We start from the raw sequence: 18,764 nt of genomic DNA on the forward strand, positions 1-18,764 counted from the left end.
TTAATGAAGTCATACATGCTTTTTAAATATGTGAGGACCAACAATGATTCCTGAAATTTTGTTTTTAAAATAGTGTGTATACTGAGATATAACTTAAAATATATTACTATGGTCACATTTGAAAGCTTTAGAATCACTGATGTAGGGCCTTGTAGGTCATGGTAAAAACATTAGATTTACCCAGAGTGAGCCAGGAAAACATTAAGGATTTTGAGCAGAGCGGTTATATGATCTGAATTGTGTCTTAAGAAAATGAACTTGTGGGGCCTCCCTCATGGTTCAGTGGTAAAGCATCTGCCTGCCACTACAGGAGCAAGGGTTTGACCCCTGGTCTGAGAAGATCCCACAAGCTGTGGAGCAACTTAGGCTCTGTGCCACAAGTACTGAGCCTGTGCCCTGGAGTCAGGGAACTGCAACTATGCTGCAACTACTGAAGCCTGCGTGCCCAACTGTCCGTGCTGCGCAGCAACAAAAGCCACTGCAACGAGAGGTCCATGCATTGCTATCCAAGAGCAGCCCCTGCTCCCCGTAAGCAGAGAAAAGCCCGAGAAGCAACAAACCCAGCACAGCCAAAAATAAATAAACTAAAAAAAAAAAAAAAAGAAAAACTTGTTACTGCGAGAAATAGGATAGGGAGACAGGAATGAAAACAATAAGATGCTTCCTACAGTTACAGCAGTTCAAGTGAGAGAAGACACATGCTGCCGTGACTGCCCATGTGGCCAAACTATGTCATAAACTGCTGAGACAAAACAAGGTTTTCCTCAAGAATTAAAACGCTGGGCTTTTGTATCCCCAACATGTAAATGCTATGAAGAGACAGCTAATCAGCTCTGAAAACATGTGGCTTCCCCAAATCATTACATAAACCATTAAGAAACCAGTATTAGTTCATATTCCACACATTTTAAAAAATTAAAGTTCTCTTTTAATTTTGTTGTTCAGTCGCTCAGTCGTGTCCGACTTCTTGCGACCCCGTAACTGCAGCAAGCCAAGCTTCTCTGTCCTTCACCATCTCCCAGAGCTGGCTCAAATTCCATGTCCATTAAGTCAGTGATGCCATCCAGCCATCTCATGCTGTTGTCCTGTCTCCTCCTGCCTTCAACCTTCGCCAGCGTCACGGTTTTTTCTAATGAATCAGCTCTTCGCATCAGGTGGTCAAAGTATTGGAACCTCAGCTTCAACATCAGTCCTTCCGATGAATATTTAAAATTGATTTCCTTTAGGATTGACTGGTTTGAGCTCCTTGCAGTCCAAGGGACTCTCAAGAGTCTTCTGCAACACCACAGTTCAAAGGCATCAATTCTTTGGCACTCAGCCTTCTTTATAAAGGTCCAGCTCTCACATCCATACATGACTACTGGAAAAACCGTAGCTCTTGATTATACAGACCTTTGTCAGCAAAGTTATGTTTCTGCTTTTTAATATGTTGTCTGAGGTTATTGATATTTCTCCCAGCAATCTTGATTCCAGCCTGTGCTTCATCCAGCCAGGCATTTCCCATGATGTACTCTACATATAAGTTAAATAAGCAGGGTGATAACATACAGCCTTGATGTATTCTGTTCCCAATTTGGAACCAGTCCATAGTCCCGTTGCTTCTTGACCTGCATACAGGTTTCATAGGAAGCAGGTAAGGTGTCTGGTATTCCTAGATACCAATACAATTGTACTGCAATATTCATAGTAGTATAGCTGACCCAGGTAACCTGGCCCCTAGGATATAGAGATTATAGGCAGAATTTCCCCAGCCTTACGTATACAGTAGGCTGAGTCTACAATGGGTCCTAGGCCTTCAGGTTTAATGAAACACCTACTGGCACATTCTTGTCCCTACTGTGCATTTCCCTACCCATCTCCCATTCCTGGCCCTCGCCCCGTAAGAGTTTGGAGTCTATTAGGTTAGTGAGCTCACTTCCTCCAAAGTCCCCAGCTTCTTTCATCCGTCTGCCTTGTTTCCCTCCCTTGTGAATACCAGTTGGTCAGATGTCAAGTGATTTCTACAGTCAGTGTAAGTCAAACACAAATGACGACCCACCATTTCTTCATTGACAAGCATTTATTGAGCACCTACCATGTGCCACACCATGTTTGGCTCTGGGATGCAATTGAAATATCCTGCCCTCATGGAGCTTACAATCTAGCAGAGGAAACAAATACACAGTGAACTAATACATAAAATAAACACAGGTTGTGCCTTCTGCCATATAGGATACAAGCAGTGATGTGGTCAGGATATTTAGGAAACACTTTTTAGACAGAATAGTCAAGGAAGGCCCCTATGAGAAATGGTTAAAAACTGAGTATGAAGCCTGACTCCCCGCTTATATGCTACAAGTCACTTACCCTCTCAGAATCTGTTTCCACATTCGTAGAATGGAAATTATCGTATGAAACTCAACCAATGCTCCTTACTGTGAATCACCATGAAAAGTCTTCAATAACTTCTTGCTATTGATATTCTACATGATTTTTCATGATTTCTTACATACTTCTCTTAATATTCCTTAGCAAACTTCTGGCTATTTTGGACATTTTCAGCCGTCTCTTTATCTGTGTGCTCTTGTAGCACCCTGACTCCATCTTTAACCACTGCACTACAATCTCCCTATTCACTGATCTACATGGCCTTAGTTAGTGGTTAGTATTAACCGCTCAGTCGTGTCTGACTCTGTGACCCCATGGACTAGAGAGTCCATGGAATTCTCCAGGCCAGAATACTCGAGTGGGTACCCACTCCCTTCTCCAGGGGATCTTGCCAACCCAGGGATCGAACCCAGGTCTCCCGCATTGCAGGCGGATTCTTTACCAGCTGAGCCACCAGGGAAGCCCCATCTACTGGATGGCAACTTTGGTGAAGGTAAGTCTCCGTCGTGTGTTCCAAGTGCCTGATACAGTGCCTGGCATAAACAGCCTCTCAAATATTTAATGACATGAGACTTTTATAAGCCAAAAGCAGCAGCCAAAAGGTGGAAGACATACAGGATAGAGGGAAAGTCTCATGGAGGGAGGTCCTGAGGACAACAGAGGACACAGGCATCGAAGGTTCACGGGGCTGGACTGGCCTTTGGCCCAACTTGTCCTCTGAGGCTGGAATAAAGGATGAAGGTGAGCGCGGAGGTAAAGAAACCATGCTGAAGTCCTGAATCTTCTAATTGAATTTGGAAACAAGATCACCTGCTAAGAAAGGTGTGTTCTGAAAAGGAGTGGTAGGCTGTCATCAAACACACACACAAAAGACAAGAAGTAAGTGTTAGCGAGGATGTGGAGAAAAGGAAACCCTTGTGCACTGCTGGCAGGAGTAAACTGGTGCAGCTAGAACAGAGAACAGTACAAGGGATTCTCAAAAAATTAAGTAGAATTACCATATGATCTGGCAATTCCACTTCTGGGTATTTACATGATGTCAAGTGATTTCAAAGAGGTATGTGTACATCAATACTCACTGCAACAGTATTTTACAATAGCCAATGTATATGGAAGCATATTAAGTGCCCACAGATGAATGGGCAAAGAAGTGCATACATACACAACACGGCCATTAACAACAACAAAGAAGTCTTGCCATTTCCAATAACATGCATGGATCTAGAGGGTATTATGCTAGGCGAAATGTATCAGAGAAAGACAAATACCACATGATCTTGCTCCTACGTGGAATCTAATCAAATGAAATGAAAAGACTCATACAGAGAATAAATGAGTGGTTGCCAGGAGGGAGAGGCTGGAGAGGGGAAGAAATGGGTAAAAGGAATTAAGAGATATAAACCTCCAGTTATATATATATATTATTTTATATATAAAATAAGCCACAGGAATGAAAACATACAGCATAATACATTATTATAACTTCATATGGAGACAAATGGTTATTAGATTTATGATGGCGAGAATAGATGTAAACATCAAATCATGTAGTACATCTAAAATTAACATAATTTTATACATCAACTATACTTCAATTAAAAAAGAAAAAAGGAATGGAGATATTTGCATTAATTGATGAGAATGGGGAAAGAACCATGCCGTGTCAAGTCAAAGGACTGGCAGGTGATTGAGAAAGGGGTCTGAGGACATGCTGAAGGATGTGATAATGACGTTAGGTAAGAGTACAAAGAAAATAGAGAGGGTTAAATAGGGAGTTTCAATGGAAGAAAATGTTGGAGGCAAGATAACCAAAAATCTCACCAGCCAGTGTTGGATGGGTCATCCGTCAGAACATGAAGTCACTGAGAATACGACAGAATCAGAGATGGCCAAGTACACTGTCAGGAAGTGAGGCCTTCAGCAAATCAATGGGAGTGATCGATGGTAAGAGCAGAAGTAACTAACAGTGTAACTTCCTGACACAGGCAACAAAAGGGCAGATTTTTGTCAGAAGCCTTGAGAAATTATTTAGAAATTACAAGACAAAGGAAGGGCAGCTGCCACCACCTCCTGAGATAGTGGAATGTGGACACAGCCCACACTGGTGAGAGCTGCAGGCTATGGCAGGCCTTTAGGAGACAGCCAAATTCGTTATGACAAGGCAGTTAAGTACAAATTCAAAAAAACATCAACTTGCAGCCAAGCATGGTTAAGGGAAGATAGAGGGTGGACAGAGGGCTTCCCCATGGCTCAGCAGGTACAGAATCCACCTGCGACGCAGGCAACACAGGCTACCGTCCAAAGGGTCGCAGAGAGTCAGTCACGCCTGAGCAACTGCGCATGCGCAAGCACAAAGGCGGGCAGGCAATCGGGAGAGACTGCAACACATACAGAAGGGAGACCAGTGACGGTAAAAATGGAGGCAAGGGAAGTCTGCACTTCTTAAAGACTGCAGAACAAAAATATGCTTCTTGAAAACTTCCTTTCTGAAACCTCATCTTAATCATCAAACTCACCATTGTCTCCCCTTAATGACTGTTGTCCATTCTACCTTGAGAAATGGACTCAGCTCTTATTCCTACATCCACTTAATCTTGAGTCTTCCTTTGAAATGGCTCCATCATCCACTCCTTCCTTATTCCTATAGCCATCACCTGAAATCAGGTCTCATAATTTTATGTCTAGGTTACCACACCAGCCTCCCAAATAGCCTACCTAATTAGTGTCACTTCAGTCATAAGGCTTTTGAATTAATAGGTCTGTTTCAGATACCCAAGTCCAACTGCAAAATTTATCTGTTTCTTCATTTGCAACACAAAGACAACACTACTTTCCTTTGAAAGACTGCGGTAAGGAATGTGATATGTTGTAGGTTGCTCAGCACAGCTCTTAGTAGGTAAGAATTCCTGATTTTTGAAAACTTGCTGTAAGCCCTTTGAAGAATGGGACCAGATCTGTTACGTCAGTCTAGTCCACATACATTTTCAAAACACACTGAAACCTTGTTGAATGGTGTGATGAAGGCCAAAATACGAGGGATATTTTATAACACAACACTCTTCATGTAAAAGGCTTGAGCTTTGAAAACATAAAAGCAGCTTTACAATCCATTCAAAAAGAAACAGTTCAGGAAACAACACGGTATGCCAATCAAGAAAGTAATACCTTGAGCAAAAGACGACTGCAGTCTGTTTTTCTTATCCCAGAGCTACCTTGAGAACACCAAGATGGGGTGGGAAACACACACGAAAAAAATGAGAAAGCAAAGCTTGGCTCTGCTTTTGTTGTTGCTTTAGCCTTACCACTTTTCCAGTTTGAGTTGCACTGCCTTTGGCTCAGAAGATCCTACTGGCCTTGGGGAACTCAGAAAGGCCAAAATGGAGCCTAAGGGAAGAGAAAAAAAGAGAGAGCTGGCTACTAAGGGCTGGCCCCAGGCAAAGATGGTTTCAGAAAGTCAAGAATTTCTAACTAAAAATGGAAAACGTAGTGTAACATGGGCTACTTTGTAATGCAAGTAAAACTGTGTGAAAAACCATTTGGATATCCTTATACGCAGGTGTTTCTGGAACATATCGGAGAGATATATTTGAAACTGAGACATCCCAGGAAAATTTCTGCCAATTATCTCCAAATCAGTTACCCCAGCTCACCAAGGTCAGAGGTGGAAGGCCTTAATGCAGATGCCTGCATACAGGTAATGGTACATATTCTTGGGAAATATGGTTAGATAGTTCTCATACCACATGGTTAGCAAAACCATTTGGAAAACTGTTGTGCACCAAAAGTTACAGAAGTATTTACATCCTTGACTCAAGCTCACCTCCAGGAATTTATCCTAAGGAAATAATTTATGCACAAAGACATGCACTGTAACAGCATCATGAGATACAACTAAAATGCCAACAGGGAAAAGCAACAGAAAGCATGGCACATCCATACAACGCAGTTTTTAGTAACATGGAATAATGCCTGGAGACTGAGAAAAAACAATCAAGATACAACTTACACTGAGAAGGAATAAAACTATGTAAAATCAAACATGTAGCAAAGAGACCGGCAAGAAACATTCAAAAATATTTAAGTGCCCTTTCTACCTTTTCTGTATTGTCTGGACTTCCCACAATAAGCATGTATTACCAACATAAACAAACAAAAAAAATATTGAATCAGACAAGCATTAAAGCAGAATGGGCATTTTTATATAGATTTATTGGTTTCTGCTAGGAATTGGAGTGTGGTTCCTAACAAAAAAGTGGGGGCTTACAAACCAGTCATTCTTTAAAAAGCAGAGAAGTTATTTAATTTCTTTTCTGTAAGTTCCACCATATTCACGTAGAAATGTAGCAGAAAAGATGGTGAATCAGGTTCTATCATGAATTACCAATCTAAATGACAACTCCATGCTCCCACAACACACAGACCTAGACCCAGGGTCACAAAATACGTCAGACCCAAGTTTTAAATGGCACACTGCTCTACGTTTTCCACGATGAAAAAGATTAGGAAAATAAGTGTTTACTTGGGGTGGGGGGGAGACTTTTTTCACACCCACTGGGGACTAGAGAGAAATGAACGACTGAGTTGAGAACTAATATTTTATAAAATTCAACTTTACTTAAAAAGACGAAATGTAAAATAAATACTTTTTTGGCAGAAGAAAAGCAGACACCTTGGTTACTAGATGACAGACGTTCAGGACTGCTCTGAAGGAAGAATGGCGGAAAGGTCTGAATCCTAAATCACGACAGTCTGTTGAATATCTTTCCTCTACAATCCAACCTTTCTTCAAATCCTTTTAAAATTCTACCCTAGAGAAATTTGCTTTATACCCAGAGTTATGGATCTCCTTATGTATACTCATAATCGTTCACTTAATTATGGTATTTCCATTCTAGCTTTCTAGACTCTACAGTTTCATGTGGCCTTTATAATCATCCCACAACAGATGATGAAAGGATTTATACCTTCTGGGCAGAAATGGAAACAAAGTCCTAAAGCGGCTTACCTAAGAATCAAAAAGTTAGTCGATGTAAGCAGACCCTAGGCTGAAGCTACATTCAGTACCAATTATATTGTCATGAGTTATCAGAGCAAGGAAACTCGTCTAACATTTCTGTGTGAACAAAGATAAAAACACAGGCTGGTTAAGTGTTTGTAAGAGGCTGGTAACTGCAGTTCCTTTTCTTACACATCATCAGATGGCAGATGGTTGGCTGCCACCTAAGTACAAGTAGTGATGACCTCCTCTGAAACTGAATTATACTTGGTTGAGCAGGTATCTTGGCTAGTAAAAGACACTACTACAAAGGCAGGGTCCCAGTAAAAGTATTTGGTGGCCATACTAAAAAAAGGACAATGGCTTAGTAAGCGTGCTGTTGTCATAGAGCCAAAAGCATACAAAAAGGTACTCACCTTCAAAGATACATACATAAAAGTCTCAATTTTAAGATTATAAACTCAAAAGTATATTTTTAAAAATGTTAGTCGCCTGTATGAGATAAATTAAAAATTTTATGTAATTTAGTGTAAAGCACCAAAAATGAACAATACAACTGTTCACATAAAATAGTGAAAAGAAAAGTACAACTATAAAAGCACAGCGGTTATCAGTTACAAGAATCGAGTAAATGAACTAATTTCTATTATTTTTTTCATTTACCTTATAAAACTCTGTTGGTTAAGTTGGGGGGGTCTCTGAGAATCTAATGGGTAACAAAATGATAACAAATATACAGCATTTCTTTATTAACAAATTATATCACACAAATCAGGTTACTTTTTCTGTCTGATTACAGAGTTAACAGAACTTGCATCCACATTTAGAGCAGCAATATAAAAGTTTACCAGGAAGAAATTCTGTGTATGGACGAAAGGACTGCAACATGTCCTAAGAATTGAAAACTGGCAACTATGATGTAACAACTGCAGAAGATTCAGGCTTGTTTTCCATGTTTTTAACTCTCCAAAAGGGATAATACATTAAGGGGATAATACAGCCAAAGAAGGGATGATGTAAAAAATCACAGGAAATTAAATGAGTACAAAAACAGCACAAAGGTCATGAGAACTTGAGAAGGTATGAAAAACCAAGCAGCGACAAGGCAGCTCCCTGGAGTTGCACCAGGCCTGACTGTTCCCTGTCCTACACGAAACTGGTGGACTCTTCATCTGGGCATTTCAGTCTGAGAAATCAGCCAGATTCATGATTTTTAAACAAAGGTTTACTTAGATACAACTTAGGGAGAGAAAGCTAAACATTCGGAAAGTATTAACTCCTTGAGAAATCAAAATTGTGCAGCCAAATGAAAGCAAAGTATAAAATCTGGATAAAAATGTTTCTCTAAAGGTAAAATTCAGCTTCCTGAGAGATTTCAAATCAAACACATAGTAAGAGAGTGGTTTTCAAAGTGGGTTTCAGGCCCATCCTCTCTTCAAACTTTTCTTATACCCAAACACTTCTAATTCTGTTTTTATCTTCTGTGGTTTCAGCAAACATCTCCTTTTTTAAAAAAAAAGGAAATCTGATGCCACCTCCATCCCTTTGCTATTGTTTGTTCTTTTAAATTTAAAAATCACTATGAGAAAAATGAGATCTATGACATACTTTGTCAGTATTACTCATTGCAGATTTGAACATTATCCTATACAATAAACGAGTAAAAGAAGTTCTTAGGAAGAAATTAAACTTTGCTATTCCCACTGCCCCTAAATCTGTTCTTCTACTGCCTCCATGCTCTCAATATTTCTGGACAGTGTGAACACAATCTTAACATTCCAGCCACACCTTAATCCAGACACATTTCAGTCAACAGTCACGGAGAACTTCGTTGAGAAGGTAAGCCCTAATTTACAAACATCTCTAGAATGAGAAAGTTCAATGACCAAAAACAGCACACATTACATCAGGGCAGACTCTGTATAGTGTTCTTCAACATACTCACTATTAAGGAGCAGCCAAATCCCAGAACTCCACTCTGCACTCATGGGCACAGAACACCAGAGTAGAAACAACCGCCAGGGGAAACATACAGGCCATGTTTCTTGGATGGAAACGGAGAACAGTGGAACCCAAGCTTTGGCCACTTATCTAGACTTCATTACTTCAACAAAACAGAACAAATCCATGGAAAGGACTCATTTGGCAAATGTAACTTCTTTCCATGTATTTTTTCCTTCACATCAGGTTAAACAAAAAGTTGTCATTTTAGAATCACTGATTACATCTTTTTTAATTAGAAAAAAGTATACTTGAATATTTACATAATTTTATTGCTGTGTACTACAACAAAAAAAATTTAACTTTTTTGTAGAATCTATCCAGTAACATGAACTTGAAATCCATTGCTCAGGAGGATACAGTTACAGCTGAATGTAGCTGATGCTCCAGAGGACACCAAGAGTAAGAAAAATCCGTGCACGTCATGTGGTTCTTGTTGCAGTCATCTGTGTTCATCTCTCAGAAGGCAAACGAATCCATCTGACATTTCAATAAATATCAAAGCAATCATTAGCAAAAAATAGCTTCCACGGACCAGAGATCCAAGAAAGAGCAGTTCTGATGAATGATTCCTAGAATCGAGAGTCCTTCTTTAGTCCAGTGAGATGATGTCAGGAATGTTACTTCCACTGCTGGTTATGACCCCTGTCTCACTCCTGCTGCTGGATGAACTAACATGAGTACTGCTCTCATGGGGGCTGGTGGTGGTGACAGACGCACTGCTTGCTGTTAAGGGTGAGGTGAGACTATCCAAAAACATAGGAGGACAGTACTGCTTGAAACAAACAATGATGCGGGTGAGGAAGAGGCTTCATTGATTGTAAATAAAGACTACACACTGTTAGATATGCATAAGTGAAAGCCACATATTTAAATCTCGGTGGGATTTAAAAATTTCTCAAAACTTCACATCTTTGGATAGAAGGTGGCACGAATTTAACATTTTACATTATTTGATGAGTGCAGCATATTCTTGACTGTCTCAAAACAGAATCTGTTGACCAAATATGTAGGTAGTAGTACAAAAATGTCAATAATAACTATAGTTAATACTGAATACTAGCCCCACAATTATGAATCATACTTAGTCTTGAATTTGCTCACTAAATGTATTTATACCAAATTTAAAGCACACTGTAAAAGGCTAATAAACTTATCTTTAATGGCTTTAAGCAAAAGTGCTAACACAAAATTCAATAATTCTTTCAAAAGTTATTATTAATTAGACCCTTAAGGAACAATGTTAAGACTTATCAGCGGAAAAACAACATCTGATTCCTATCTACATACATGTAACAGTACTTGTGTGATTAGAAGACAGCATACACTCTAATATAGAGACTACACGGTAGCTAACTACCCCGAGATGCTCAGAATGAGATCTCCTGTATTTTGGAATAAAAAACAAAACAAAATTTTGGAATAAATCTTAAAGGAAATCTAACTGCCTCTGAGATGTCTGCTTGACAGCCCCCTGCAAGTGTTTATAAATGCTGGTTTAAATCTTAGTTGCTGATCCCCAAACAAATTTCAACCTGGGTTTAAGTACTCTGATACTGACCAGGAGGAAGAGAGACAAGAGCTAAAAGCTTTATTTTATATCACCATAGACTGTTTTATGTGCGAAACAACTGCACTAACTTCAGTATGATAAGCGAGGCCCAGTACACACTACAAGAGGAGAGGTCCTAAGTTTGTGTTTAGATTGACTACATGAAAGATCAGTAAGGACAGCTCATCAATATTATCAATTCTAGGTATTTTTTATCAACAAGTTAGCCTGACACCAAGCATGCTGAATAGCCCTATAAAATCAAAATCCTCAAGGTTCCAAGATGATTTTTTAAAAAAGGATGATTGACATAAAAGTCAGTAATACTGTAATCCTGAAGAATCTATCTCCTAGAAAAATACATAGATATTTTGCTATAGAATCTACTGATGTAGCAAAGTCAATTTAGGGTGAAAGGAAACTTCTCTTTTTGTGCTTGTCACCTTGGGCCCAAACTTCCAGTACTGCTTGTGTGATCAGAGTATTAAACCAGGAAGCTAACCTGTGGTTAGCTGATTCTGAGCAGACTACAAGAGCAGTGATCCATGGTTCTTCCTCTATCCGTCCCTACTCTCAGCACTTCTCCAGGTCTCTTTCTCTGTCTGCTTTCCCCATCAGCTTTTCTTGTGCCTTTTCCTCCTCTCCTGTTAGCCTATCAGTGGAGGCTGTGCTCACTGCAAGGTCTTCATGGTGGGACACTGGAATACTAGTTTCTTATCTCCGACAGATAAAACACGAATGGTTGGTTTATAGCAATTTTAGGTGAGGGCTTCTTCAAAGTCTGAATTTGACTGCCTTTAAAAACTAGGAAGAATCAAGCTAATGATTCAATCTGTTTAATCAGCTTCAGCCATCTTCTATGTACAGAACAAGTGTTTTACAAATTATCTCTATAAAGTTTCAACATTTCCAGTCATCCAGCACTGCTTCCCCTCATTTTAATCACTCAAATGCTTGTTAAGAAATGCCAAATGATTATATTAAACTAAACAAAAAATAATTTAAAATGCTAGTAGTAAAGGTCAAAATATCATAACCTGAAAAACGTCATGCCTCCAAGTAAAACTGTGAAGTATTTATAGAAGTACTTTCCTTCCATCAATTTAAGTAACTGAAAGTTGACTGTCCTGATTTTATGCAACTGGTCATTTTTAGTTAGTGACACAACCAACAATCCAGTACAAATTAGTTGCTTAAATTCAGGATACATACCTGGGGATCAACTGGAATAAGGGAAAGAAAATCCAAACCTAAAACAAAAATGTTCTGTTAATAGTTGTCTCATATTTTGGAGACAAGAATTATTTCCCCAAATCATTTTTTATTTAAGTCATAGAACACTTGGGTTAAGTCCTTACCATTCTGCTGTAGAGAAGGTCTATACCACAATCAGGATATTTCAGGATATTTATGTGCATAAAACCCAAAAATGTACATATGTCTTGACAAACCAACTGGAAAAACCATCCCCAGAGGTTTAAAACGGGTAGAGGAGTCCAAAATTTAAATAGAACTAGTCAAAGCAAATTTTCACTTAGCGGAATGAGAAGCAATAAAATGAAGAGATGATTATCTGGATTGAGACATTAAAAAAAACATGCTTAGTCTCTTAAGACACTTCACATTTATTTTTTAGAAATACACATTAAGCTTCATCTAAAATATCACTTCTAAAACAAATAAATGTCTATTTCACGGACAGCTCTCTGTCCCCCGGTTCCCACAACAAAAGGAGTAGTACACAGTTCAATACGCTGCATAAAGCAAGCACTTTGTAGCCGCTGCTTACTAACAAGCTAAACCTTGCCAAGGTGTACTGGGTTATAAGCTAATGCAGTTTTCTAAAGATTTGGGATCCTCCAATTATACTTATATAGAAATAGAAAAGTAACAAAAGGTTGCCCAGTAATACTGTTTTGAAATATTAAAGTTATAACAATAAATAATAAAATCTTCATGTCTGAAAAGTCTAGCAATAAACTTCAAGGTCAGTTCCCCTAGACCTCTGCTTGACTAAATTCTAAAACATTATAAAAAAAAAATCATATATTAGGTATATGATTACTAAGGCCAATTTCTATTTATTCTATGAGTTTTTATATCCTGGTATTCAAGGTCACCTCAAGTACAATAATCATAATAGAGTGTACTATGATACTGGACTGTTAGTCTAAATAGAGAATATGAGTGGGAAATTATATTTAACCTGTGTTAATACAACTGATAAATGTTTAAGTTTATTCCCTTATAATCTCTAAATAAGGGTAAAATGATAATACTTACTGAATAATACAAGCTGTAGCACCAATCATTTGAAAGAAGTCATTCAACTTCTAAAAGATTTTTGAAAACTGCTGACATGACTTGTCGTTTCTTATGGCTATCACTAGCTATAAGATACAAGATTTGAGCCAACACTGGACAAAGGGAATCATAACCAATTTTTCCAAAGAGTTCCCCATTAAAGTGATACTAAGAAGGTGATGTACTTCAGTAAGCGAGTTTCTGTTCACAGTAATAATACCGCTGAGTAAATCCTCTCTCTGCGGCAGCTGAACAGTAATTCAAAATCTGTCTAGCCCTTATAATATCATCTGCAAGTTTTATATATTCAGCATTTCTATTACTGGATGATTATTTCATGTGTGCTAACAGTCTACTGATCTGTATCTTTTGACATCTCATCCAAGGATAACTGAATATGATAACATCTAATGCCATAATAAAAGTATCTAGAAATTTTTCTGAAATTTTGATTGAAACCCACTGTATCTCCCTAGCTGTATTATACAGATGCTGTCTACATAAAAGTCAATAATATTTCAATGTAAATATTTCTCACTTAAACCATTTTCTCTCCAACAGTAACACTGAAGCTTGAACAGTATTTCAGATGTTATTCCTTCTATTAAAAAAATATTATCAACAATGTCTTATAATTCTACTTTATAAGTATAGACTATGAAAACTCTTACATGAAACAGATGAAGCTTCATGAATAGTGATTAAAACATTATTGCCTTAATACTTTATAAAAGTTCAGTAAAATGCTATTCTTATTTCACCATAAGTTTGAACTGCAATGGTATGTTGTGTTTTCACTCTTAAGTATTTCATAATTATCTTTAACTAAAAAAGCAGGTAGTTTTAAAAATTATGATGGTACATTCTAAATGCTTTTCTCAATACTGATAGATCTGTAGTTTTTAGATTTTAAATGCTTCTTCATGTGAAACTGACTTTGTATGTCTTATTAATAACAACACATTTTACTTACTTGAGCCATGAAGTTTAACAAAACGTAACTGCTACATGATTAAATATGTAAATGTTTAGCACTTTCAAATTTTAATGATACAACTTTTGAGCACCATTCGCACCTGACAATATGGCACTAGCAATAATAAGGCAGTCATATTTTTTCGTGAAATAATCAAGCTGTTTTCCATTCCACAAATACAAATTATGTTTTATTTTTGCATTCACTGTTGCACAGTATCAGAAGATGTTCCAAGCTGCAGTTCATTATTAATATCATTTCTTCTTTGTTCTCCTGCAGATTCAGAAGATTCATGTTTATGATGTTTAAAAGGAATGTTAAGAAATGTATTAAGAGTTTGTCATCTCTCAATTCTTGGTATTCTATTTAATATTTTATTATAAAGTATTAAATTTATAAATATCAAAACTCTGTACAGTATGACTAATTACATAAAAATTATGCACAAAAAAATCTCCAAAGTAATTACTAATTACAAAAGAGCATGTTAACAGTAAAACCCAAATAAAAACTAAACTATTTAGATCAAGTAACTACTACATAATTCATAAATGACGGTAAACTGGTAACTCTTCTAAAGTACAATAGATCCTATTCTATTCCGTTCATTTTAATAAGCAGTATCACTATACTAGCTTATAATGGCTAAATACCAGTCCTGGATAATAGTCTTAGTTCTTACCAGCTTGAATGTATTTTATGAAATACACAATTAACATATTTTATCGCATTTTTCTCAAATCTGTACATTTTATAAAGTAAATAGTCTGACTTTATGCCCAAATTTTGAAATATAAATTCTCTGAAATTAAAAATTCATCCAAACTCACACAATTCAAAAACTAACAGAGCAAGTGATTTGTACATTGTATCTATTCTATTGCTAAATGGCCAGAGTCACTTAGTAAACAGAGAAATGTTCATTATCTTTTTCCTCAGGATTAATTTTTAATTCGAGATCTTTGGGAAATGAATTCTTCTGGAATGCTTATTTGTAACACATACTAAGATGACATGTGGAAACCTTTCAACTTCATTTAAAACTAGCCACAGTTAAAATAAAACATGGCAGTTAGGGATTAAGACTCTGACTTTCTCTCTTTCTTATGGACCATGAAACTTCACCTGTAACTCAAGATCAAGCTTTGTATCAGCAGTAACTCTGTAACTGGTGCTGGCTGGGTTTACAAACAGTTTTTTTTTAAATAACCAATTCCCAAAGAACATGTGGAGGAGATATATTTAAGAACCAAAAAGCTTTTAACATTTTTTTTGATGGATACTATTTTTAGTTTACTCTTTTCCATTAAATTGTATTCAAACTGAATAAACTCTGAACAAAATTACACCTGACCAGATTACACAACTATCAGCTGTTCCAACAACACAAATTTCACCCAATAGAATATATATTGTGCTTAAAATAAAGACCTTATTAAGAGGGCTAAGAAGGATAAATCACAGGTCAAATTAACTTCCTAAATCCAGAAAAGAAAATTAATAACAGGAGGAGGTAACTGAATTTCAATAAAAGGGCCCTTCAGAGAGAAGGGAAGTCATAAAGTCACTGGTTCTAAACTTGTGCCAATTTGATCTATGAAAAAACTTGATACTACGGTAGCTCAGGCAGCCATGACGTTTTTAGCTGTTAATATCATATAAAAGATATTCCTAAACCGACACAACATTGTAAAGCAATTATCCTCCAATTAAAAAAAAGAAATGTTTTTTTAAAAAGATAACTCTAAACACTCAGGAGTGTTGTGGAAAAAGAGCAGGCAGATCTGATTTTTACAGGGTAAAGCTGGCAGGCAACCTGACCTCACAGTTCTCAAGTGTATTCTGAAGTCGTGATGGGCTACCAAGAAGTGATGCGCTTTTAGAAAAGAAAAGTATGAGAAAACATTCTCCCTAACCTGTGAAGCTTTCATGAAAAACAAACCAAGAAAAAGTCTCCCTGTGGTACATCCTCTATGCAGGAGAATAAATTTCGTCAAATTTTCCCACTACCCTACCACTCTATTTCCTCCCAACAAAATCTATAGATTGCTCGGTAGTTAAAATGATAGCAACTGAACGTGATTAATATTTAAAACAGGTATCACCCTTACAGGAACCCTTTCCTTAGCAATTTCCTTTGCATTTTTATTTAAGATACTTAAATTATATTTGCTTCACAGATTAAGATAAAAAATAAATGGTAAAAAAAAAATTGATAAAAAACAAAACAACTCTTCACATACCTGGCAGATCTGAGGACATGCTTGAGATTGGCGTGTGGTGGAATGGTACTGAGTAGTCTGTTAATGAAGGCGGAATAGCAGCAGGATCAACCGAAGTCACACTGGGCACCCTTACAGAAGATGGCTGATACATGAGAACCCTGTTTTAAATAGCATGGGAAATTACAAACAATCTGGCTGTTAGTTCACAGGAGAGAAGAGCTGTACTACGGGGCATTCTCAATCGTAAGTTCACTAAGCTTCAGAACAACTATGTGGCAGCTACTCACTACACAGAACGCCACTCACTCTCCTCTTTCATAACAGTCTTCACTTTAACATGAATATGTTGCCTCTCAATAGCAGCTGTGACATAAGAGCAAGGTGGCACTAAAACATAAAGAACACTGCTAGAGCAAAACATAGAACTCTGAACCACAAATAGGGCTATACGCTACACACTGCTTTTATTAATGTATGTGTAACATGCATGTGATATTAGTAAGTTATATATAAAGAAATTTAGAAAGAAAATAGAAGACTCCGAAAATTTGATTTAAATCAGGGTACCTTTATGACTAAAGCTACTTACTTACTATAGCTCAAACATAATTCCTTCCATTATGTAACATGAATTGTGTTAATTATTAGCACTCTTATCTGGGGATCACCTGAGTAAAGACAGTCCTAAAGCCAGCCAGTCTGATAAAAAACCAGTAGCAATCAGAAAAGAAATTAGATTAAGAATAAAACATTCAGGATTTAAGACATAACATTCAGAAATAAAAACACTAGCTACCATGATACCATCTACTCTTTTAGGAGAGCTATGACTTTGAAATTCACTGTTCATGCTACTAAAAACACAAATTAAATATACTTAAGATAATTTATTATTGGTATTTATACATATATGTATACACACTGTATATATACACTATAATTATTTTATAATTTCAAGAAGCAGTATGGTTAAACATATTTTTGAAGTAGTTCAGGAAAAAAGAGAAATGATTTTGCATTCTTCCCACTTAATAGTCATTATATCTTAGTCCAGAGTTGATGATTAGAAGTCCTCAAGAAAACATCTTAAATATATATATATATATAAAAGAAACTAAGCAACGTCATGGACCCTCTGGCTGATGGCGACCATCTTTTTGTCCAACATCTTAGTGAGGCTGCAGGGGCAGCAGCTGCTCTCCCATCTCTGAGATGCTACCCAAGGATGACAAGAAAAAGTAGATGCCAGAAAGCCAGCCAAGAAAGACAAACACCCAGTGAGCGAGTCGGGGGCAAGGCCAAAGGCAAAATATGGGACAAGCTCAATAACCTAGTCTTGCCTGACAAAGCCACATACGCCTGACTACGTGAGGAAGTTCCCGACTACAAGCTTAAAACCTCAGCTGTTGTCTCCGAGAGACTGAAGACTCACAGCTCCTTGGTCAGGGTAGCCCTTCAGGGGCTACTTAGTAAAGCATCCATTAAAGTGGTTTCAAAGCACGGAGTACACGTAATTTAAACCAGAAACACCAAAGGTGAAGATGCCCCAGCTTCCAGTAAAGATGTACAGACGGGTCCCACCACTGTACATTGTGAAAAATAAAACTTCTGTGAGCTCAACGAGACAGGCACAATCTCCATAGCTGAAGGGGTCACTACAAAGATGACGCACAAGTGATAGAAACAGCGCGTGCGTGTATATGATCAGTCACTAGGTCATGTCTGACTCTGAGACCCCATGGACTACAGCCCACCAAGCTCCTCTGGTCCATGGGATTTCCCAGGCATGAATTCTGGAGTGGGTTGCCGTTTCCTCTTCCAGGGGATCTCCCCCACCCAGGGATCAAACCAGCATCTCCTGCAGCCTCTGCACTGGCAGGAGGATTCTTACCACTGAGCCACCTGGGAAGCCCTGTTATTCTGTACTATTTTTCAAAAAATACAGATGTCACTGGAAAGGAGGAAAACAAAGTCATCTTGAGAGGATATACGTGGCTGTGTTAGCAAATGCTAGTCTCAGGAAAGCAAGTGAACTGAGACTGATCTATTTGGGAATCACGGGAAATACAGTATGCTTGAGACAACAACATAAGCTAAGTATTTCAAAACACATTTTCCAGACGTAGGTGAAGACCAACAAAAAGAGCAACCTGCCTCAGTTACAATCAGGAGGTTTCTTGGATGCCAGTGTTACTTGGCCATCTAAAACCACAAAGGTAGACTCTGGAGGGGGAAAGAGAGCCCTGATATGAGCTCAAGTATGCATGTTATATTAAAGTACATCTGCTTCTGGAAGTCTGAAGACACTGGTCCTCTACAAGGATGAAAGTACAACAGGGAATC

At 37.7% G+C, this 18,764-nt stretch overlaps 1 protein-coding gene and 1 pseudogene across 20 annotated transcripts in view; one reads left to right on the forward strand and one right to left on the reverse strand.

Annotated features, from left to right (window-relative positions):
* Positions 1–2,040: 2,040 nt before the first annotated feature.
* The window catches only part of PIAS2 (protein inhibitor of activated STAT 2), a 103,993-nt gene continuing 87,269 nt past the window's right edge, over positions 2,041–18,764 (reverse strand). For 5 of the 20 annotated variants that reach the window (XM_086373371.1, XM_086373375.1, XM_086373373.1 and 2 more), the window contains 3 exons: positions 16,440–16,579; positions 12,129–12,166; positions 8,089–10,139 (listed from right to left, as the gene is read on the reverse strand). In XM_086373371.1, coding sequence (XP_086229497.1) covers positions 9,957–10,139; positions 12,129–12,166; positions 16,440–16,579 — 361 coding nt within the window. In that variant the 3' untranslated portion in view covers positions 8,089–9,956. Of the gene's footprint in view, positions 5,752–8,088; positions 10,359–12,128; positions 12,167–14,357; positions 14,470–16,439; positions 16,580–18,764 lie in introns of those variants that run through there. The other 15 variants (XM_086373379.1, XM_086373385.1, XM_086373382.1 and 12 more) reach the window with 6 other exon arrangements.
* On the forward strand, positions 17,634–17,940 carry LOC147346221 (small ribosomal subunit protein eS25 pseudogene; annotated as a pseudogene).

This window comes from Bos grunniens, chromosome 24 (assembly GCF_055505025.1).
Source record: "Bos grunniens cultivar Pamir isolate PY7600 chromosome 24, Bosgru_T2T1.0, whole genome shotgun sequence".
Lineage (NCBI taxonomy): Eukaryota > Metazoa > Chordata > Mammalia > Artiodactyla > Bovidae > Bos > Bos grunniens.